Here is a 24,593-nt window from a genome sequence, read left to right as displayed (position 1 = left end):
ATCACAAAGAGTAAATGAAGTAATAATTATAAAGTATATTGCAAATCTCACAGTAGTAGTAAATACTAGTAGCAGCAGCAGTAGTAATGGCAATCTAAAAGGCATATATTTGAAGACCCCATAATAGAATTTAAGTTATGAGGATTTGTCTCTTGAATTTGAGCTTTTTTTTTCCTTTCCTGATTTTTGTTCTTCCATTCCTACCTCTCATCTAATTGCAAACAAATCAGGAAAACCAGTACGAAAGATAACAGTGTTAGAAAGTAAGTCACAAAAATGGAATTCTTGTTATGCAGTGCGTGTTTTGAAGAAGGAATGAAGAGCTGGTAACACTTCTTCACCTGCTTTCACGTAGTGGGGAGTGTCTGTGAACTAATTTGTGTGGATATGAGCCTCTAGGATTAAAAAACAAAAAACTCCACTATTTCCATAAGTTATTGCCTAATCTCATTAACATAGGACTCTCTTGCAAAGATCATATTGAGTGAACGGAACCATGTCATAACAAAGTATTGTTATTTTCATGCAGTTCCTTAGTTTTCTTTGCTATACCAGATTTGCTATCTTGAACTTTATAGTTGTCTGCTGGAAAATTCAGGACTCCTGGGTTCAAATTTTAACCCTGAGATTTAGTGAGCTATAGGGTCTTGAGCCAGTTTAACCTCCCTCAGCCTCAGATTCTTTGTCTGTAAATGAGAATAATAATACTTGTACCATTTACCTCATAGGGCTATTTTGAGGCTCAAGTGAGATAAAGAATGTGAAATGGTATATAAAGATCAGCTATTATTATTATTATTATTATTATAATCCTACTAGTAGTTAGTAGTTGTAGTAATAAACAGTGATATCACTCCCTCCTTGTGGTTCCTGGAAAGAACATTAGAAATCACACCTGGGTTCAGATGCTGACTCTGTACAACCTTGGGCAAGGTTCTTCAGCAATCTTGGCTGTAGTTTCTTCCTCTATAAAAAAAGGATTGAGCTAAATAACCTCTCAGGCCTCTTCCAGTTCTAAGTCCATGTTCCTGTCATGAGTCTTGACCTTTAGTTTTCTTTTCTTGTCAATTTGAAACTGCATCTGCTTTTACCGGTCCTTTTTCTGTGGTGCAGAACTTAGGAAAGAACCAGCCTAAAGGCTTGAGCCTCACCTTTGACACAGCCTGATGATTCTTTTATTTCTTGTTAACTTTCTGGCAAACTTCCCATGTCTGCTCTAGTGTCCTTTCTTCTTAAATCTTTAATTCCTTCCTTAGTCGGAGCCAGTGTTTCATTTCCCATTTTATATGCTGGCTCATTACTACCTCAGTACTATTATTTCTCTTCAGGTGTTCCCTCATCTTTTTTTTCCCTTCTCTCTAGTTTGAATCCCTTTCTCGTCTCTAAATCTTATACTTTTACATAGTCACATTTCCCTGTTTCTGTCAGTGGTGTTACCATTTTCCCAGTCAGTTATTAATCCTTAACTCCTGCTTCTCCTTTATCCCCATTATCTAATCAGACAATCTTGATTATTTTTTACCTTCAAACTCCTGATTCCTATTGTTGACACCCTGGTTTAAGTCCTTATCTCCTTCCTGGATTGTTTGTATCTGACTGGAGGTTGTTCCCTTCTTCCCTCTAATCACCGTGTCACATACAACAGTGTGTTTTCAGAAAGCCAAATCAGACTCCCTTAAACATCAATTTCATCATATCATACCCTCATTTGCTTAAAAATAAAATGGTACCTACTTCTTATGACATCAAGTTTAAACTCTTTATACCTGACTTTCAAGTCCTTCTGTGATGTTCCCACCCTATCCATATAACCTTATTTCCACACTCACTGTTTGTTTTAGTCAGGCCATTCTTTTCGCTGAACCAACAATACACCCTACGTATTCTTCTCCCCGTGCCTTTGTTCTTGTTGTTCTCCCCCAGATAGCCATTTCTACATGACCTCCACCTTGCTTCAGAGTCCACCTGAAATCTACCTTCCTCCCTGAAGTGTTCTATGCACAGTCCCCTATTCATCTCTACCACTGGATTTAGCAGTTATTTACATAGTGCATATTGGTATGAGAAGCTGCTTGGACTGACCTAAGGCAGGAAGATCTGGGTCTGAGTTCTGCCCACTGACCCTCATTAGCTATTATTTTGTTATAATTATTAGCTGTTTGATCTTGGACATCCAATTTATCTTTTAGTGCTCTAGGCCAGTGGTGTCAAACTCAAATAGAAAAGGGGCCACTAAACATGCATAAGGATCCCTTTGTACCTCATATTGACTTAGAAAACTGCATTTAACATTATGTATGTTCTATTGTATCTTTATTTTCCTAAATATTTCCCAATTATATTTTAATCTCCATTACTCAGGAATGTTGGGGTTGGGGCCCAATGTCCAGGCAATCATCTAAGACTTTAAATCACAGTAAAGGCACTGACCTGCTTTGATAAAGGGAGTTTCCTCACATGGCAGTTTTTATACCATTGAAATTACAGGTCCAGTTCCTGTTCCTGTACTAGTATGAGGTCAAACACAGAAAATGTCACATTGATTGCTTTTCTTAGATCTATTTGTAAATTCTGTTGATAGGGACTACATATGATATTTATTTTATGTTCCCCATTTTCCCAGCATTGTGGTTGTGGATATATTTATTAGTAAATCAATTTGGTAATTTTCAGAAGACTATAAATCCACTTTTCATACATGATTTCAGTAGAAAAATAAAATATCACATACTGGACACAGATTTCTAGCCAGATTTGTCATTGAAATGTAGTATATATCGTCTTGTCATGTATTATCTTTTCCCTGAAATAATGTAGTTGTCATTTTCATTCTTCATTAATCTAACCTATTAGACTTCTGAAGCATACATTGTAATTTTAAATTATCTAAAAGTTGAGAGAGATAATGTATACACATTTAATCTGATGTTAGAACTTGACCAGTGTAATATTTTAAAATAAGATTAAATTGATGAATATACATAAATTAGAGCTGTCTGCAATAAAATTCTTATTTTTCTTTCAGAACATTCCTGACGTAGATGAGGAAGGTTATAGTATTAAACCGGAAGCAAACCAGAATGATATCCTTTCATCCACATATTTGTCAAACTTACTATGTTGTATGTGTGTCATAAAAAAATTAAATAAATGCTGTTTGTTTCAATGTTTTAATCATTGATCCAGTCATTATTTAGGATATAATTTTTTAAGTGTCTCCACTTAAGTTTGCATCTTTTGTTTGTAGCATTTTTAGCAAATGCTCTTTATTGTATTATGGTCTTAAAAAAAAGCACCTTGGTATAGTAGATATGGGGCTAAAGAGTTCAGAAGATCTACATTCAGATTCCACTTCTGATATTGATATGTGCCTGGGCATGGTAGCTAATCTCTTAGTGCCTCAGGCAACCCTGGTAATCTCTTAATTGCTGAGTTGGTGTTGATCTCTATTATTGTAGTGCTCACTTGAAGTACATATTTTAGTGAAATAGCAAGTCTGATTCTCCTCTCTTGTTGTGTTTCTTCCTTCCCTTTTTCCCCTTTGTACCCCCCAGAATCTGTAAATAACATATAAGATTTCAGTCTTTTCTGCATTTGGGTTCTTTTTGCCCTACAGCATAATCAGTTAATATAAAAGACTGGCTGGATTGAGGATCTCCAAGGTTCTCATTCATTATTTTTCATAATCAATCATAATAGGCACTTAATAAATTCTTACTTTTCTTTCTAACATTCTATGGGTAGTCAGTAGTTTATTTATCTCTATCACTTCATCAATTTTTGTTTTAAAGCAGAGGATTCTTAACTTGGGATCCATGAAACTGTTTCTAAAAAGTATTTTGATAACTTTTAATCTAATTGCTTTTCTTTTTAGTCCTATGTATTTTATTTTATAAAAAACATAAATTTAAAAACATAATTTTCAGAAGAGGTTCATAAGTTCCACCTGACTGCCAAAAGGGTCCATGACACAAAAGGTTCAAAGCCCCTGTTTTAAAAATTCTTTTCCTTTGTTAAGGTTGTGCTTTGTAATCAGTTTTTGAGTCAGAAACCCTGCCCAACTTTACTTCTTGTGAAGGTGCATGCTTTTTTTTATTGGACAGGCAGTCTATTGCCCTTTGTCGTTGTGATGCATTTCCCCTTCTTTCATTTCTTGTCCCTGTTAAATGATCCAGTCCAGTTTTGATGTGTGATGTGCTTTTTCCTTCTTGCCCATAAGAGCCTCTCTTTGATACTAAAGCTATGGAATTTTTCTGTATTTCTGGGTGAATTAAATTTGGGGTTCCTTGTTCCACAAATTCTCTTGGTCTGCACTTTGCCCTCTATTCAGAGTTTTATGTTGGTTTGTTTTAATGATTGCCTGGAATAGTTGCTCTTGCTTATTTTTCTGAAAGACCAAACAGTCCAATTTTGTTGTTTTGAAATGTAAAGGTCTTAAAACTTCTTCCAGTTGTACTGTTTTGTTGGGGGGGGGGGGTTTCCCACCATCTTTGCATTTTTTCCCCCATTTGGCTGCTATTGTTTTCTTCTGAGAAAACGTTTCTTTAAGATTGTCCATGGAATATATCAAACTGTTGACTTGTTTGTCTTTTTCTTTCAGTATATTCATTTTCTTAGATGGCAGATCTTCCTTTATTCCCAATACCTATCACTAAGTACCTGACGTTTAAAAAAGCATTTTTTTCCTTCCCTTTTGAAAAGTTCTCTTCTGATGTTGTTGGGCAGCTGTTCTCTAATGTGTTGTTTTACAGAGTTACCTGGGGCACTAAGAGATTAAGTAATTTGCCTAGAGTCACCCAGTTTTGTCATCACTATGCCAAAGAACCTTTCTTCTGATACATAGTAAATATTTAATAAATTCTTATTAAATTGAATTGGGGTCTTTTTTGCTTACTCATTTCTTCAGAATCTCTGTTAGATGTTCTGTGAGGTTTTTTCCATGCAGAAAAGGATTTCTTTCCTTTTGGTGATAGTTCTTGACTTTGGTGTATTTTTTGATGTGATGCAGTGATAAAAAGGGAACTGGGCTTAGTTATGACTAATCATGTGCCCTCTTGCCAAAATCCTGGTGTTTATTTCTTAAATCATTATTCCCTATTTGACAGGTTATTTAAAAAAAAAATTTATAGAGCTGGGTTGGGTTTTCATTTCATTTCATTGAGGCTTCTCTCAGAATCATTGACAATCATAGGTCAGAAATGGTTCTGTATTTCCTCTTGGCTCTTCTTCTTAGTCAGCCCTCCAAAGCCTTTCAGCTTGTTAGAACTTGCCTTCATGAACCTAAAATATTATGCCCAGGCTCCATTGATTTCTCTGTGTAAAAGTAGTTTTTCATTGAGAACATTTTAAAAATACTTTTCCTCAACTGGCCCAAACATACCAAAGAGAACCATTTCTACTCATCCAGTGATTCTGACTCTGAAGATGAAGAACCAAAGAAGTACCGCATAGAAATCAAGCCTATACATCCCAACAACTCTCATCATACGATGGCTTCTTTGGATGAATTGAAAGTATCCATTGGGAACATAAGTCTTTCACCAGCAATATCAGTAAGTAATATGAGATGGTTTAATTTAATATTTTGTGTAACAAAAAATATGAATACAAATGACATTTAATATTTGGTTCAGGGATGACAAAATAAGGGAACATATGATTACAAATAAATTGAGTACATTCTAGGGTTTTAAATGTGCACTTTCCACATTACCTAAATAATAAAAGACTAAACTAGATAATTCTGTGCCTCTGAATACTCACACAAAGATCATAGAGTTCTAGTTTTGAAGCTAGAAGGAAACTTAGATGCTCTTTAGTTCAACTCCTAGAATTTTTAACTAAAATAAACAGAGACCCAGAAAAGTAAAGTGACTTGTTACAGGTCACACAGGTAACTGATAGGGCAAGAATTTGAGCTTGGGAGTTCTAATGATGGTCTAAATTCAGCACTTTTCTGTAACTCTCAGAGACAGTATTTAATTTGTCAAATTTATATGGTGGGGATGGGGGAGCAAAGCATTGTTAAATTCATATTTATAACCTTTTTTTATCAATTGATTTGTCTAGTTTTTGCAGACTTTAGAGATTGTTTTTGTGTAAAATCTAAAGGGAATCATGTAAACTATTTTTTGTGTGATTTTTTTTTTTTGGAAGGCAGTTGGGGTTAAGTGACTTGCCCAAAGTCACACAGCTAGTAAGTGTGTCGAGTGTCTGAGGTTGGATTTGAACCCAGGTCCTCCTGACTTCAGGGATGGTGCTCTATTCAGTGTGCCATCTAGCCACCCGATAATGTAAACTATTGATGAAAATTTGATTTTTAATCATATTCAATCTAAAAAATTCTTACAAACCATTAAAAAAAGTATTGATAACCATCTTATGTCATTTTATACCCCTTATCTATTGCATATGAATATTACAGCTGATTATGTCATATAATTAAAAAAAAAACACTTATCCCCCTCTAGTAGATGCTCTGGCTTTCATAGGAATTGCTGGATGATTATTTATATGTAGGCAGGATGTGCTAGTGGAAGAATGAGCCAGGCTGCCTGTCCAGAAGACCTCAGTGCAAGTCCTGCTCCTGACATCCTGGCTGTGTGATGCTGGGCAAATCAAGTAACCTTTCAGTATCCTGATGAACAAATACTCTACAGTGTTAAGTTGCAAAACAGCTGCTGATCTGCCCTGGTCTCCTTGCCTTCCTGCTGGAAATGCCTTTCATTTCCTCATTTGGAATTCCTTGCCTGGAGATCTTCCCTCTTAGACGATGAAGTCTTGTATAGGAATATGGCAGATGTATCAAAAACCATAATGCAAAATAATACATGTTGCAAGGAGGAGAGTAAGCAAAATGCCATGAAAGGTCTGAGTGGCAAAAAGTCAGGATCAACTAGATCAATAAAGGAAGAAGTGGTCATTATGGAGGAGGTAATATTGACATCTATTTAATCTCCTGACCAGGAAATCTACTACTGCCTTTTGTTTGATGACATAGGAAGTACTTAATAAACACTTGTTGATTGATTGATTAAAAAGTTTTCTTCCTAGAATCAGATAGCAAATCTGTACTCAGTAATAACAAACTCATGTTTGTTTAATATTTTAGATTTAACAAAGCACTTACCTCACAACTACTGTATGATGTGTATGTTAGTATAATTAATATTTCCATTGTAGAGGTTCTTGGTAGCTAAATAATTTGTTCATTGTCATGTAGATGGCTAACAGGGACAGCTGATTCTGAAATCCCCTTCTTTATACTTTAGTACATAATATACTTCTTTATACTTTAGTACAGAAGATGGGGATTTTGCTTACCTTTTACTAGATAGGAGTTGGGGGTTTTTTTCATCCCAATCTGTAAATTCATTAGTCTAAGAATTCCTAATATGGAAACTATTGATGTAGATTGGCTACTTGTCTCTAATTTATGGTCTTAGAGAGTTGCATTGGACACTAAAAGGTTATGATTTGCTCATGGTCACACATTTAGTATGTGTCAGAGGTAGGACTGACCACAAGGCCATCCCCTATCCACTAGGTTATATTGCCTTTCATTAGGAGTTATACGTATATATGAAGAAAGTGTATATGCGTGTACAAGTGTATATACCTACATATATGTACATGTGTATATATGCACACATGTACATATAGATATAAAGATACACTACATTCAATCAATCAACAAGGATTTATTAATTAGCTACTATGTGCCAGGCAAACACTGTGCTAAGTTCTGTGGACACAAGTTCAAAGAATGATATAATCTCATTCTAATGAAGGAGACATAAAGTGCCTATATAAATATATATAGCATAAATATAAAAGAATAGATATTAGTTAAACAAATTATTTAAATGCAGAGTAGCTTGGAAGAGAGGGCACATCATAAAGAATTAATTGATAACATGTTATTTAATTTCATATTTGAGTACTCTGTCATATTTATATAAAACACTGACCTTTTTACTTTTTAACACTCTGCTGATATACTTATTAACATGACAGAATTTTTGGTTTCAGGATTTAATTTCTTTGCAAATTTAGTAGGATCTGTTTAACTGGAACTGCTTGATATAGATCATTCTAATTTTAGATACGGCATTAAGTATCTTGTATTAGACTTTGATTAATTTTTCATTGCTATGATATACTTTTTTTGAAGTCTGAACTTTTTTTATTTCAAATTACAGGTGCTCTTAGTTAAGATCCAGAAGTCAGAAATAGAAGCAATGGATAGAAGTTAGAGAAAAGCATACTTAGACTGTGGGTATTTCCCTAAAATTACCAAACATTCAGAGCTATCTAGGAGTATAGTGGGAAATCCCAATAGATCTGTTGGTTTATTCTACCATGACGGTCTTCAAGCAAAGACTGAACATGAGGATGTTATAAAGGGGCTTCTTGGCCAAGTATGGGTTGAACTAAAAAGCCCCTGAGGTCTTTTCTTACTATGACATTCTAGACTTTCACCAGCAAATTACTAAGGTCATAAAAGGTTATTCTCATACCTAGTTTAAACAAAAATTTAAAGAATGTCTTAAGACTGACCAGAAATAAATAGAATAGAGAGAGGGTCAGGGAGTGGGTAGAGTGTTGGGCTTAGAGTTGGTAAAATCCAGTTTCATTTCCTGATTCTGACAAAGGAATTTTTAAGTCAGTTTAACTTTTGTGTTAACTAACCTCAGGCAACCTTATTTACTAAGTCATGAGAGCTGATCTCAATATTCATGAAATACTAGAATCTCCCCATATCCATATAAACAAAAAAGGTCAATAGAAAAATATTGTCCCTAAAATTTTGAACCTAACATTCACCTCTTTCTTTTTTATTTTTCCTTCCATGTGATATTAGAGACACAGTCCAGTAAGTACAATTTTTTTAAACCCTAAGCTATTGATACTAATCATTAAATGTTATCTTATGTCAGGTTGATGTCACCTCAATTAAGTAAATACTTATTGTGTTTAATATATCCAGAGTATTATCTAGGTGTTAATGGAGATACAAAATTATAGAGAAGATTTAATTACTGTCCACTTGAACTTTATAATCTAGTCTCTGAAAAGATGTTGATTGTGGGAGGTCTTAAATGCCAAAGAAAGGAGTTTGAACTTTATTCAATAGAAATTAGGAAAGGTATTGAAGCATGTTGAACAGAAGAGTAGTATGACCATATTTATTGCTGCATAAAAAAGATAAATCTAGATAGGAATGTGTGTGATGATTCGGAGGAGGACGGAGAGAGCACAGATGAAAAAAAGGCTAGAAGGAGGCTCCTAGATCTCTCAGTAGGTGATAATGAGAGTCTGTACTAGAGCATTGACAGTGGAGCTAGAGAAGAGAGTACAGATATAAAAGATACCTCAGAAGTTGGATAGTAAAAAGCAGCCTGGCATTGTGGGCAGTAAGATGGTCTTTAAAAAATCAGAAAGTCCCAGATTCAGTTCCACCTCTGACATATTCTACTGTTCTACCCGAGGGAAGCTCACTTATCTTTTTGAGATGCTTGAGTTGTAAGAGAGTTGCTGATGTTCATTATTGGAAGGTATTAATTCACTGGAGGATCCCTATATCCTAGAAATCACAGGTCTGAGCCAAAACAAAACCTAAAAAGAATCTTACTGGATATGAAAGGGAAGGAAAAAGAAAGAGTCAAAGATAACAGTTTCAGTGAAGCATATGGAACAGCATACTGTAGTAGTATTTTACAAATGATTTTTATTAATTTAACATACTGTTAGAATAAACTTTTGTTTAGGCCTGGTTACAGTCTCATTAAAAACAAATGATCTCAAATTTATTTTGCATTCACATGTTTAAGAAGCTCTATTTGCTACCTGACAATTTAGCTTCTTATAACACAATTAAATAATTTGGCCCTTCGTATCAATGTGTTATTTGCAGTTTTCCCATATGTAATTTAATGAAACAGTTGTTATGTTTCTCATTTAGTTTTGCATTTCTGTTTCAGGTACAAATGAACAGGAATTCATCTAGTAAGTGTAAAATTTTAATTGTAGGATATTTTGTGCTTGCTATTACATTTTATCATGCAAATTGTTTAATTGCTTCAATCCTGTGCAGCAGTAGTTACAAAAGGACTTTCCTCATCATCTGACTTGAGGGCAGAACAGAGGGCTATTCTCATTTCTTATAAGCTATCAGAATTTTCAGCTTCAGCTGAGACAACAAGGACAAAGAAAAGTTTTTAAATAGCAAGTGAGTAAAGATGAAATTTCTGTAGATTGATTAATAGCTATGAAATAGGAGAACTATAAAATTTTAATTTTCATGGTATGGGCCTAAATTTTACTATGTAGTCAACCTTATTGTCTTGTGAAGTAAAAGTGATACATTTCGTGTATTAAAAGAAAATCCATTCAAAAAGACATCTTTAAGTGCTTCCCATTTTGGCAAAGTACTGTGCTTTTATAATAAATACTTCAGTTGAAGTGTTTCCCCATAATCCTATTTCCATTTTATGAGAAAAAATTTTAAATAAAGTGCTCCCTTAACAAATTTGTTGACACTAAGGTCCATTTTTATTGACTGCAATAATAAAGGAAAGATGTACTGTACAACTAGAAGGTGGAAATACTTTAGTAAATGTCAGAATAATTTTAGATAATAGAATAGTCTTATTAATACCAGCATTATCAACTTGCACCATTGGTGAAAAAATAAAAGAGAAAAGGCTCGAAACAAAAAAGTAGATAGAGAAAAGATGTGATTGTCTGTGGTGGCAAATGTATGTGATCATTATAATTTATTTGGGTATTTCTACTTTGGACCAACTTTGCAAAGCAAAAAAAGATAATTTATTTCTCCTAAGTTTAAAGAGCTTTATTGGAAGGTTAGAAGAAAGAAATACAGATAGGAGAACATATTTATTAAAAAGATTGTTTTTCTGTTAAAGGTTAAAATTCACAAACTTTTAATTAGAAAAATAACTATGATGTAATAATATATCCTAGATTTACTTTTTTCATTCATTTTGTTTTATATTTAGCACCAAATTTCTTTTTTTTAAAGACTATTTTTATTGATGCCTTTTTGCATCTCATAAATTTCTTAAATGCATATTTTTTGCTCCAAACCTAATGAGCATTTTACTTTAATAAAGATTTTAGAGGAAAAAGGAAGAAGTCAGGAGAAATATCAAACACGTTTAATACCTCTTACAGTATACAAAATATCCCATAGCTGGATCACTTTAAAGGCTGTATCTGTTAAATATAGGCATGATTGTGCTATCAGTTATCCAGTGAAAAATCTCTGTTCTATTACAGCCAGCTGATAAGATTGTTTCTTTGTCCTGTATAAGAGCTTGTGTGTGTGTGTGTGTGTGTGTGTGTGTGTGTGTGTGTGTGTTTCTTTCCTCTGGTCCAAGGGGATTGGCCGTTATCCAACACTACCACCATTACTCATAGATTTTTTTCCCCCCACTGCATATAGATTTTTTCCCCCAATCCATCTTTTATTTCAGTGATTCCCTGAAGCATGGATGAGGGAAAAGTCACATTTTTAAGTTTAATTGCAGGCAATTAACTTTAGTCATTATTCCCCATGATTCCAAAAATACTTAAGGAATTATGAATGTTGATACACCTAAGAAAAGTATGCATGACAATTTTGGGACCTTTTGATAATACATATGAAAATCCTTGCCACATGGATTCCTTTAGTATAAAAAAAAAGATTTTTAAGAGATGAATTGTTATTTTCACAATATCTCAGAAGGTTAAGATAAGCATTGCTAGATAGAACTTGTACAAGTTAAGGCTACCAGGTGTTCTTTACATAAATCCTTTTTTCATCAGTAGAATATGTTTTTGAGGGGTTTTAAAACTTATGTTTTGAAAAATTTCTTGAATAGGAATATTAAAGTAATAGTTTGTATAAGGAATACTCAGCCTATTACATATTTGAAAGAATGTTATAGCTTTTTGTCTCTCTGTTACTATAGAATGGTCACTATTGGACCAAATGTTTCTTTATAATGACTATTTTATATTAATACTTTTCATTTTTTATATTCCCTTCATTTCCCAATATATCCCCTCTACCTCCCCTACCCAGGAAGCCTTCCCTGATAACAGAGAAAAAAGTTCAGCAAAACCAAACATTTGTTCCCAGTTTTGTCACAAGTAAACAAAATGGTCAAGAATGTCAGGTTTGGGGTTTTGTCATGGTTGTTAAAGTTTTACTGTTACTCTTTTCTTTTTATATCATTGTCATTTCCTACCTTCCTACTCCACCATTGAACTCTCCCTTGTAAACATAAGAACAGTTTAGTGAAATCAGCCAAGACAGCAACTATCCCACCCCTCAAATGTGGCACATCATTGGTTTCCTGGGATTGAAACTGGTCATTGCCACTTATTATTTTCATTTATATTACAATCACATAAGGTATTTCCCCAAATCAGATGGATTCTCTCCAAGGCCTTTTTAAATAAATCCCTAATGGAAAGAATTACATTTTAAAGTCTGTTAGCCTAGATTTATGTTGTGATAATTTTTCTGAATTCCTCATACTCATAGCAAATTCGTACCAGTTTGTTCAGCCATTCTTCAGTCAGTTGGTACTTACTTTTTTCAGGGTTTTTTTTTCCTGATACAAAAAAATACCAATTGTCATCATTCTAGTATACATATAGAACTTTCTACCTTTTACCGCTTTGGAGAAGTTCAGAGTGGGACTGATGATTGTAAGGATATGAACAATTTAGTGACTTTTCTTGAATAATTCACAGTTGTTTTCCAGAAAGGTTGGACCAAATCACAGCTCCAACAATATATTAATTATACCTGTGATCCCAAAACCTTCCAACAGAATTGTTTTAATTTGCATTTCTTTTGCTGCTGTTTTACAGTGGGCTTTTTATTTTTTTTTAACCTATCTGGATTGTTGAGATCTTCTATCCCCAAAGTATATCCTTACCCAGGTGTGACAGTGTGAAATTAATTCCTATAACCCGAGCTTAGCTCTTTCAGCATGCACAGCTATGTGGGAGCAGGATTAAATGTCACACTGTTATACGTGACTAGCACCATGGCATTGATGTTCCCTGCCCACCCTCTTTTACAGGTGTGGCAGAACAAGGGCATGAAGTTGCTCTGAGTTGGGTGTGGGAGGGCCAGAAATGAAAAGGTGTGTTTAAGATGCATTTCATTTGTACATGAATGTAAAAAATGTGATGTAATGTAAAGAAACAGTTCTATTTGAGACCTGTCTGGATTCCTCTCATAGGCTTGTCTTTAAAGTCTTTGTGATCTTTCTCATGTCATATCCTATAGCATTGACTGAATTTTCAATTCTTTCTCATTTTTGTGAATACCTTTTATTGTTACATCACATTCATTTGTATGATTTCCCTTCAAGCCTTTCCTTGTAACAAAAAAGAAAAAGAAAAGCATTTCAGCAAAACTAACCAACACTTCAGTCATATCTGATAGTTAATACAGTATTGCATATCCATGGTCCTCTACCTCTGCAGTGAAAAAAAGAAGATGCATTTTCTAATTCTTCACTTGAAGCCAAGCTTGGTCATTGCAGTGACACAGCATTTTTGTTGTTGTTGTTCTTTAAATTTACATTATTGTAGATATTGTGTGTATTGTCTTGTTTCACTTTGCATCAGTTCATGTCTTCTCGTGTTTCTCTGAATTCTTCATATTCCTCATTTCTTTTAGCACACTAACATTCTATTGCAGTTATGTCCATGATTGTTAATATAGCATTGTTTTTAATCTATGAGCTATAGTTAATGACCATAGAAGCATCCGGGGCTATTGTACTTAAGGCGTGTATTGCTAAAAGAGATGCCATATTGTTATAGTATTTTAGCATTTTACGATAGTGGGAAAAAACCCCCACTGAATTTTGATTCAGAAGATCTTGATTCCAATCCTGACTCTGTAGTTTACTATCTGTGTTGCCTTGGGCCTCATCTTGTGACCTCATCTTTAAAAACGGAAAATGGACTAGATGACTTATAATAACTCTTTTAGCTCTCACAGTATCCTGTTACTTCTTTTAGGAAGAAGTAGCTTAAAGCTTTATTAATTAAAGGATATCTTTCTGGCAAGAAAATATTAAGAGTAGAATTTGAGCGTGTTTGAAAGGTTAAATTCCTTTTGACCTCAAATAATTCTCCTATAACTCTAAAACACAGCTATAGCAGAAATTAAGTGCTTATACATTTTTAAAAATTAGCTAAAATACAACTTCATGTTATTCATGATAAAGATAAAAGACATTGGTGTCTTGTATGACTTCAAGATATGTCAAATATACTCAGCATGTTTTAGCTTTATAAATTTTAGCTGTAGTGATTGTGACATACCATAAATATTTTTTGAGGCACTGTTATAAACATTTGTGTAAGTAGCCATTTATAGTGGAATTATTTCTCCTTTCTAAAACTTTGTAAATATTCTGAATACTTTAAGGGACAGTTTAGGATACAAAGAATATAACAATCTCTGATTAGAAAAAAAACATTTTTATTCATCATATTTTCCTGTTATCTTATATATTAGGAAGAATCAAGTTTATATTTTTATATTTCTTTACAAATTTAAGAAGTGAATCTTATTAAAGAAGTCAATATTCATTTTAGCTATTGACTTTTAGCAGCATTATATATTTGGAAGATTCCACTAGAGGGCACAGGAAAGCTCTGTGATCTTATTCCTATTAGTCTGATGGTAAATCCAAGGAAGATTTTTGTGAAGATAACAGTGCTGAGACTCTTCTGCCGAAATTCCTTCTCCTTTCCTCTAAATTTACCAGATACTGCTAGAAACACAGTAGTTAATAAAGTTTGTGGGTGTACAGATTTTTACATAGCTTTTTCTTGGTGCCCACATAAATTATTCCCTGCTCTAATCCCTATGCCCCCCAAAAAAAGCCCCAACAAAACTCAAACCCTAAACTTTTGAGAACTCAGGAATAATTTTTAAAAAGTTTGGAATTGAAATATCATCTTTAATATATTTTAAATTTCATAAATATCATAGCTAGAACAATTTTACTTTAATTTAGTAGCACTAGATTCAATAGTTAAGTAATCTACTCCAGTCCATAGAATGTTAGAGCCAGAAAATGCCTTATAGAGATTGAAGAAATTTGACATCATTACTAGTACAACAGGCAGTTCTTAAGCCTAGAACCACAAACATGGCTCAGGACTAGAATCTAAGTCTCTTCTATCCCTCTGGACCCCAAATAATTCCATTACCGTTTAACCTGAAAAAGTGCTTGTGACATTGAGAAATAACTTTTCTTTAGAGGATATTTAAATGAAGATTTCTGTTTAGTTGGGTTTAAGGTTAAATATTATTAAATGAATGAAACTAGTTGTTCACAGTGGTAGCATTTCTAGCCAATGAAGTTTAGCCAGAGCTCAATTTATTACTAATTAAAAAACTAAAATTAATGAAAGATTTAGTTCCCTTGTAATTTCTTCTTATTTGATATTTTCCTTTAACCCTCCCTCCTCCCCATCTCTTAACTCCATGAGTCAAATTTTCTCTCATAAGAGGAATTTGACTAGCGAATACAATAACTAAGTGGACACAAATAATGTCCTAGTAAAGATAATGGAAAGGTTATTTGACAGACACTCATATTTTACCCCCTTAAGATTTCCTCAGTTGTTAGACTTTGTAGAAAATATATAGAAACCTTAATTTTCCTTTTGTTTCATAATTTTTCAGATTATATTTGTACCTTGTGGTTTCAGAAATATTAGGTTTTTGTGTGCATGCAATGTCATTCTTATCTGCATGTGTGTATTTTGTGTTTTTCTCATTGCATTGACTGATTTTGTTGCTTAGATTATGATTTTTGTCATAATATTTTAATTTTTTAATTAGGTGAAGAGTTAACAAAATCAAAGCTTTCCACTTCATCCAATGAGTAAGTTCATTATTTAAAATTATATTTTACATTTTGTATCACCTTTTTGCATTATGTTCTTTTCAGTAGAAAGTTACTTTTGAAAATAGTTGCCTTTGTCTATCCAGTTGTGCTTTCATTTCTGATTTTTGGCTGTCAGTCATCCTTTTTCTACCATGGACTTAGGGTTTTTGCATTGCTATGGTTTTGTTACTGTTTCTGACTATTTAAAATTATTTCACATTTTAAGAGAACACAAAATTATTATTTCATCCCTACTGAAGTTTTGACTACTTCACACTTACTGTTAGGAGACCACAAATGTCTACATTTCAGTTGGCTTCATTCACAAAAGTTAATTTCTTTTATCAACTTTGGTAGTCACCTTGTACAATGGACCATGTGATTCATGAATTGTGAAGAACAGGAAGGAATATCATTTCCTTGTCTAGCAAAATTATAACAGGAAAAGAAGATGAGGGCATGATGTGAATTTCAACTTAGCAGGAAAGTTTGATCAACATACATATTGAAAATCAGTGCTCGTTACCACTTAAAGCCATGATTACAAATTGTGTCCTGACCTCCTTTCCTTATTCATCATCAAATGTATAATTTCCTTGCTTGCATTTCTTCCATCTAACAAAAAAGAAGTTTTAGGAACATTAATGGATTGATTTTTTTTAATGTATTGGCATCCTCAGAGGCAGAAACTATACAGCATAGTGTTGATTTTAATTACAAACTGTTCATTGTTTTAAAATAGCTTACTTTGAAGAATTATTTACAAAACTTTAATGTGTCTAATCAAATTAGAAAGTATTTTACTTGTTAAAGTTGCAACTAAAGGATACTTCTGCAAACTGTAATGTAAGTTTATATTCAAGGGACTATTGACTTTAAATAATTCTTTAAAGAGATAAATAGTACCTAAGTACTGATTCATAGCATCTCTCTACACAGATTCATTCACAGCAAAAATCATGATATTTTATGCTTTTTGATCTATATCATGTAATGGCCTTCCTGTGCCACCTCCCACATTCATCACCTACCCCCAAAACTCTTTTGTTATAACTTCAGATTTGTGAACAAGTATAACCTCTTAAAATCCCCCATGTTTTGACATCAACTGATTTTTTTTTTATCCAGTTTTATTGAGACTCCACCAGCTCCCAGTTGACCTGCAAACATTAAATGTCCTTTTCTTTGGTGACATCCTTTTTTGGTCCCATGAAAGATTTCTTTTCTTTCACAATTTGGTCATGGCCAAATTTAGAGGGAGTATTGATGAATTTCAAGTTATTCTTCTTCATGTTGCAACCTTTAGTCTGTACCAGCAAGGACTTTCATAGAGTGAGGACATGCTTCTTGCTTCCATCAACACAATATTTTGTAATGAGAAAGTCACTATTTGCTTTACCATAGTAGGCAAAATCCTCCCAGAGGGTTAATGCTTTTGTTGGAAAGGTCATTCATAATCAGTAGATGCACTGTTTTTGATCAGTTCATCATCCTTGATCCAGTAGGCTTGGCCAATTTTGTAGATATGCTTTATTGATCTCAGTGCCATAGTGGTAGCATTTCTGACCACTCTGGACAACAGAGAATGCCACATGGGCAGGACCACTTTGTGCTGGCCTTGGTGGATTTTATGAAACAGTTTTTTTACCTGCCAGCAGTTGGTGATTCCTTTGTAGCTCTTGCCCTTGGTCGCTCCATTGACATTAGTCACCTCATTCTGCCCAAATACAGTGGATACAGACACCTGCTGCTTCAGCTTTTCCTGGACCCAGTCTAGTTTCTTAGTCACATTGCTGTCATTCACTTGGTTATCCATCAGGTTAGACTTTTCTGCTTCAGAGGAACTAGAAAAATCTGGGTATAGTCAATGACCCAGTTAACTTGACCATTTCTTCATTCTGTTGAACTCTTTGAGTCTAGCTCTTTCTTGCCTTCATCATGCTGCCAATCCTGCATCCTTCTAAAAGTACTTGATAAAGGCCTCTTCTTGGTGAAGCACCTCTTAATCTCATTACTGATGTGCTGGGTCAAGATGGTTTTGAACCCTCTTTGTGGGGTTTGTATTCTCACAATGCTTCCAGTGACCTCAGGAAGCATTTCCACAGTGATAACTGCCTTGACTGCTTGCTTTTTCTTCATCTTAGAACTAGGCTTATCTTAGTCTGATTTACTCACTTTTTGAAAATTTTATAAAGGTAAATAAGATGACAAATTAGCTCTTTGAGGAAGGTAAATGGTACTGAAAAATATATATAAATAATAATTTTAAAATGTGTTGTTTTTATTTGCTTTTTTAAAATTTGCCTTCTCAATGAATGTCAAATCATCAGTCCCTTCTCTTATTCAGGCTAAGGACTGCTAATTCTTTGGAATACAATAGTATATTTTTCTCTTGGAATTGTTTTAGGATATTAAAGCCTTTCTGGATGGTGAAAGTTCCAGTTTGATTTTGGAATAGTACCTCAACACAGATGGGGCAGACATACCAGTGCTAATTATAACTTTGTTTGCCTAATGTAGTTGCAGCCCCTTTTAGTGAGTTGTGTTTTTAAGATGATGTTTTGCTTCCTTCCAGAAATAAACATTTTTACTTTGAAATCCTTTTCCTTGAGAGAAGGTATCACTGGTTTTCTTCTGTATCTGATTCTTAACCCTAAAAGAAAACTAACTTTGTAAATTTCTCACTTGATACAAGGGAAGAAGACAATCTGAACATTAAAAAAATCCAGAACGAATTGCTTATACTTTGCATTTAGGTGTTCTTTAGTTGATTTGTTTTTAGGGCATTGGAAGTTTACAGCATTGTTCAAAAATAGGGAACCATTTTAAACTGAACATTTATGAAATATTAGATTTTGTTTTAATTAGGTATCTTTGATCATTCATGAATCCTAGTATAAATCAGATACAAGTGATTTGGTCTTTTATGCTGCTTAAACATATTTGGTGTTTAATCTTTTGCTTTTGGAATGTTATATTAGGAAGGGGAACAGTGACTTACTTGCATGGGACCCATTGTTTGGACCATCTCTTGATGCATCTAATGTAACACAATTGACATCAGGTAAAAAACAGAGTTTTTTATGAGAAATTGCATTAACTAATACTTTTTTGCATTAAATTGTTAATAGAATTTATAAGTTTGTACATGCTATGTACCATCTCATTTAAGTTTAGTAATAAGAATGATACTGATACTTGGATTCCGTGGTGTAGTGTGTTGTGCTAAAAGTTTGTATGAGTCAAAAAGTTTAAATTTTTGTCAAATAGAAATTATATTATTCATTTTTAAATGATCTTTGTGTTTATTTCCAATATTCCTATAACTTTAATAACTAAAAGTTATTTGATTTAATCAGTTACCACTTATTATACACCAACTGTGTTAATATTGTGGGGGGGAATAAGAAGAAGTGAAAGACATGCAATATTAAAGCTGTATCCTAAGGCGGTATGATTAATTACCAAGTAGACATTATTGTCAGTAAATGCTATCACTGAGAGAAGGAAATGTGCATGAAGAAGTATAGTTACTTGGGAATATTTCATGGACAAAAAAGGAATTTTGAGCAAAGTGTAGGTATTGAAGAAAATCCATTAAGGAAATTTAGAGGACTTATGCTTGGGAAAAGAATTCCTCTTTGAGAGTAGTACCATTTTGTTAACATCTAGGTAAGTATACTGTTTTTTATATTTGCAGTCATTTGATCTATTGCTACTACTCACCATGATGGATATTAAAATATTAAATATATATCATTTAGCTATATATATGTATATTTGTTTATAACCCATACTTTGATTATGCATCATATTTTTTGAGAAGGAAGAGTGCCAACATTTTTATATACTCTGGCAGATCCTCCCTATGACAGTTTAAAAAAATAATTTCTGAAGTTCATGGATATGTATGTATTATTGTTCTAAAGGTAACCATGGAATTATTTGGGAAAAAGTTTAATTTCATTGGCAGAGTAGTTCTAGATAGGAAGCAATTTTGAAAAAAATTAATTTTAATCACTTCTGTCAAGATGAAGAGATTGTTCATGAAATTTGAAGCTTGCTAAAAATTCTAACTACTTTTTAGTTTTAATTTTGACAATAATAAAATAGAATTATCTTTGTGTTTTTCTTAAAAATGTTTTTGTACCAGTTACCAAAGGCATATGCAAGTTGTTGACAGCTTTTTCAGAACATCTTATTTGGATATAAAAGTTTTTATTGTATTATTTATTTTTATTATATGTTATATACTTTTATTATATATTATGTATAATATGATTATATATTATTTATTTATATTGGATACAAAAGTTTTGTTTATTTACTGATATGGAATTCCAGAATGGTGATACACTATTTAGAACTAAATAGTAGCTTAGAAACTACTGAAAGAAGAAGCCTTAATGTCTTAATGTTTTCACTTTAATGATGAGATGAATATCAGTATTTCTAATTCAGTCATTCTTTTTCCCTAATTTTTTGTAATATAGTACAAGATCTAGACAGAGGTTCTAGTCTTGAGTTTTGTCAATAACAAGCTATGTGACCCTAAGAAAATCTCTTAATCCTGCCGAGCTTCAGTCTCTTTATCTGTAAAATGAAGACGTCGGACTGGATGATCTCTAAGGGATTTTCTAACTCTGCAATTGTGATTTAAGACTGCAAAAAATTTTAATCAACCTTAAGCCTAACTTTTTTTGAGAGAGATGAGTAGGTAATTCTTGGAAAAAATATACACTGTTAAAATACATTAAATACTTACAAATTTATGAGGTTACTTTTCAATATTTGAAGTAGTTTGGTTACTGAAAAATATTTTTTCTACATAAGTTTTCTAGCTCAAGTATTACAACTTTGTTGATTGACCAACCTTGTTAAATATTTAAATTGGATCGTTTTTTGATCTGATTGGACAAAAATGTTGGAAAAGAACAGTACAAGAATAATAAAGGTTTATTCAGAGTTGTGCTTTGTTTTTTTGTTTGGGGATTTTTGTTTTTGTTTTTGCAAAAATTTTAAGTGGAGTTATTTTTTTGGATGGAGAGAGTTCTGAATTTTTTTTTTCCAGTATAGGTATTAGTGTCTTTTTTTTTTTTTACTAACTGTTTACTTAGACATCACAAAAGAAAAATTTCAAATTAGTATCCCAGAGAAAATATTTTTTAAGTCTATGCTTTGTTTCATGCTTGTTTCTTTTTAGTATGATCTATGCATTTCTTCCCTACCTCAAAGTCTTTTTTTTTCTTTCTCTTGCCTCCTATCCAAAGAGTGTTTCACCTTTACCTCAGGTAAAACTTTTTCATCTAGTAGTCATTTGATAATCATTTCTTATTTGAAATATTTATCAAAGCCATTATTTAAGCTTTTTTTTAACTTATTCAGAGTTCTTCATTATGCATAAAAGAAACCAATCCTCCAGTACTGTCTGCATAACAGCATTACAACACATCTTTTGCTAAAAGTTATTAAGATAACTTGACAATTTATCCTATTCTATTAAACTATCATTTGAATCTACCTTTGAATTTGAAATAAATCACTTACCAAATTATATTACGTTATCCTAGGATTGTATTGAATAGTTTCTATCATGCAGCTTAGAAAAATAGACAAAGTTGTCTTGTTTCTCCTAACAGTGTTTCATACTGTACCATTATCTCCTCTGCCCATCAAAGTCCTTTTATTGTTCTGACCTTAGTTGTCAAGAAGTAAAACAGTGTCATTCACCCTAAATCACTTGTGTCTATTAATTTCTCCAAAACCCTAAAGGAATAAATATCTTAATAGCAGGAGATCAGGCACTGTTAGGAAGTCATATGTTTGGAGATTTGGAGTTAGAAGGGACCTTAAGGACTACTTAATTTAATCCCCTCATTTTACAGATCCCTTAGAAGAGAAGAGATTTGCTTGAGTCTGGGTGGGGAAGGCATTTCTGGGTAGCATCTTCTCCACTTTATCTGCCCTGCCTATGGAGGCCTGGCCTGGTACCATGCAAAGGTGCTATAAGTCATCTTCTAGAAAATTTGGTCACTTTTTTCTTTGTTATAATTTCCATTGAGGTATATTTAAAGAATATAGTTTCCTTACAAATCTGTTAATAACATTATTGGCAGTCAGATGAACCTAGTACTATCTCCTGACTATTAGATTTGGTCTGCTCCGTGATAATTGTTGCACTGAACTTGGGTGGGGGGGAAAGAAAAGAAAATATTTTAGTGAGTTATAGGGTTTTTTTGTTTTTTTTTTTTTTGCTTTTTGGGGGGCAGTTGAGGTTAAGTGACTTGTGCAAGGTCACATGGCTATTTTTTGTGTTAAGTGTCTGAGGCTGGATTTGAACTCAGGTCCTCCTGACTCCAGGGCTGGTGCTTGACTCACTGTGCCACCTAGCCTCCCCTGCAAGTTATGTTTCTTAAGGGAATCTTCTTTGTACATGCATAAATTTAAAAATATATTTTAACATTGTTTTATTTTCCAAACTTAATATGTGTTTATTAGCAAGTGTTTATATGCAATGTATATTTGTTGGCACTTCAAGTCATATAAGAACATTAAAAACAATGTAGCTGTTTATTATGTAGATTAAAAATACAAGTTTTAGAATTTTTCTGTTGCTTTTAGTTTTCAATCTTTTTCTTCTCCTTCAGCTATCCTTAAAGAACAGAATAGGAACTCCTCTTCCTTTCCCATTGATTTGCCTGGGTGTATAATAGCTGAATCTTTACTTGGAAGTGAGTCAGATTCTGGGGCCAGGAGCCCATCACCAGACTTTACTGTTAACTCACTGTGCCACCCTTATGTAACAGCCTCATCAGAAAGCACAGATGTCTTTTCTTTTGCATCATGGTCACAAAGTCAGTGGATTTCCTTTACTGATGAACTTGTTACAGTTAAACACACAAATGCAGACCAGAAGGCATTCCAAAGATTGCATTGTAAAATTGAAAATCTCTTCAAGTTCCCTGATACTTTGCCTGGGACATCTTCCAACAACTATACCTCTGAGGATCAAAGTAACCATGGCTATAATGTTCGATATCCTGAAGTCTTACTGGCTGAAGAGACTGAGGGTGCTGCTGACAAATCTTCCACATCATCTTCAGTACCTCTGGACTCTAGTGTAGTCTCTGCCTTTGCCCAGATATCTGATGGTATGGCAAGCATGCATTGTACATTGCACATAGCGAAGAACTAATGTCAGGACTGGTTTAGGCTGACATTGCCATATCTCCTGTTCTTGTTTATTACTGACTACTAATGCTACTCACTTCTCTGGAACCTCCTCCCTTTCCCCCTCCCCCCAAATAATCAACATTTTAAAAACAGTAAATCAGGGCTTTCTTATAGGGACTAATACAGCTTCCTCACTGTAATAATCTATTGAAGAAACCCTTTATACCAGTGGTGTCCTTTTAGAAGCAATGGCCACATGGCATTTAAAATATATAGTACTTATCTTGGTGCATAAACAACCCCTTCCTGCCTCCCCAAATAAAGACAATTGGGGGCTTATGGGAGCAGAAATTGTTTTTATCATTCCGAGTTAGCCCAGAATCTATTTTATAAATTAGAATTAAGTTAAAGAAAGAGAGGTAGTCAGTGGCTTCCTGTACATGACTACTTAGTTCTGAGTTGTCCCTCAAGTTTAAAATAACCAAAAGCTTCACAGATCTAAGGGTGGTTTGGGAGAGCAAGATGCTGTATAAGACTTTTAAAATGATCATGTGTTCACAACTAGGTTCTTCCTAATTAATGAGAACAAGTAATCCCATGAAGTGGTAATATTATTTGAATTCACATTCAAAATTATAATTATCTTTAAAATAGGGCAATTGATTCCAGCCCAAAGAAAGAATAGAGTGAAAATTTGAATAGTGTGGCCCCTTTTCCACATTCCAAGATCTGGTTGTTTGCGGTTCTGTAGGTCTAGATCTCGACTTGTGCTCACTTACCTTTTGACTTGTGGCTTAAAGTTCATACAAGTGACAACATGAGAATTATGGGTATAATGAAAAGCAAACAGTAATAGTAGGATTTAGACTGGTTTGTTTCCTACTTCCAGACCATAGCTTACTTCAGGCAAGCTCAGTGGGATAAGTGAAATAGTACGAATTAATGTTTTAAAATTCTAGCATTGTTTTGATTGAAGACATGATTTTTCTTATAGCTTAAGCTATATCTCTGAAGCTCTTATTTCTTCTCATTCCTTTTTCTTTTTTTTCCCCCTTGATAGAACTTAGTCTCTCCCCAAATCTGGAGATTTGTCTTTCTCACTGCACCACCAAAACCAATGACCTTATCTTATTTACTGAAGCTCCCTTCCCTCCTACCTTTGTTTTCTTTACCCATCATGTTGTCTTAATATTTTAAAATATCTATGTATCTGTCTATCCCCAATTAATCTTTAGTTCTTAGTGTCTTTTTTCCAGTCCATTAACCAGTACTTCCTCCATGTTTCCTTTTGTGGTTGCCTATCCTGTGACCTTTTTTTAAAGTGGTCTGGAGCTCTCTGCTAAATTTCCTGTCTTTTTACATATACGATTTATTCATATTCATATCTCTTACTCTTATATATACACATATATGCTGAACATACTTCAGTATTTCTACATACATACACACATATACGCATCTCTCTAGATATATCTGTCG

General features: G+C 33.5%; 1 protein-coding gene across 4 annotated transcripts in view; it reads left to right on the top strand.

Annotated features, from left to right (window-relative positions):
* FCHO2 (FCH and mu domain containing endocytic adaptor 2) overlaps positions 1–24,593 on the top strand; it is a 147,834-nt gene that overhangs the window by 98,129 nt on the left and 25,112 nt on the right. For 2 of the 4 annotated variants that reach the window (XM_069084969.1, XM_069084971.1), the window contains exons 12-17: positions 3,026–3,086; positions 5,380–5,552; positions 8,864–8,875; positions 9,984–10,008; positions 15,896–15,938; positions 18,923–19,005. In XM_069084969.1, the coding sequence (XP_068941070.1) occupies positions 3,026–3,086; positions 5,380–5,552; positions 8,864–8,875; positions 9,984–10,008; positions 15,896–15,938; positions 18,923–19,005 (397 nt within the window). Of the gene's footprint in view, positions 1–3,025; positions 3,087–5,379; positions 5,553–8,863; positions 8,876–9,983; positions 10,009–15,895; positions 15,939–18,922; positions 19,006–21,211; positions 21,233–22,588; positions 23,093–24,593 lie in introns of all 4 variants that reach the window. The other 2 variants (XM_069084972.1, XM_069084970.1) reach the window with 2 other exon arrangements.

The sequence above is a fragment of the Petaurus breviceps genome, unplaced genomic scaffold, assembly GCF_028583685.1.
Source record: "Petaurus breviceps papuanus isolate PSGF00001 unplaced genomic scaffold, PetGlider_PUasm1.0 175, whole genome shotgun sequence".
Classification (NCBI taxonomy): domain Eukaryota; kingdom Metazoa; phylum Chordata; class Mammalia; order Diprotodontia; family Petauridae; genus Petaurus; species Petaurus breviceps.
This window is presented reverse-complemented; position numbering and strand designations above follow the sequence as displayed.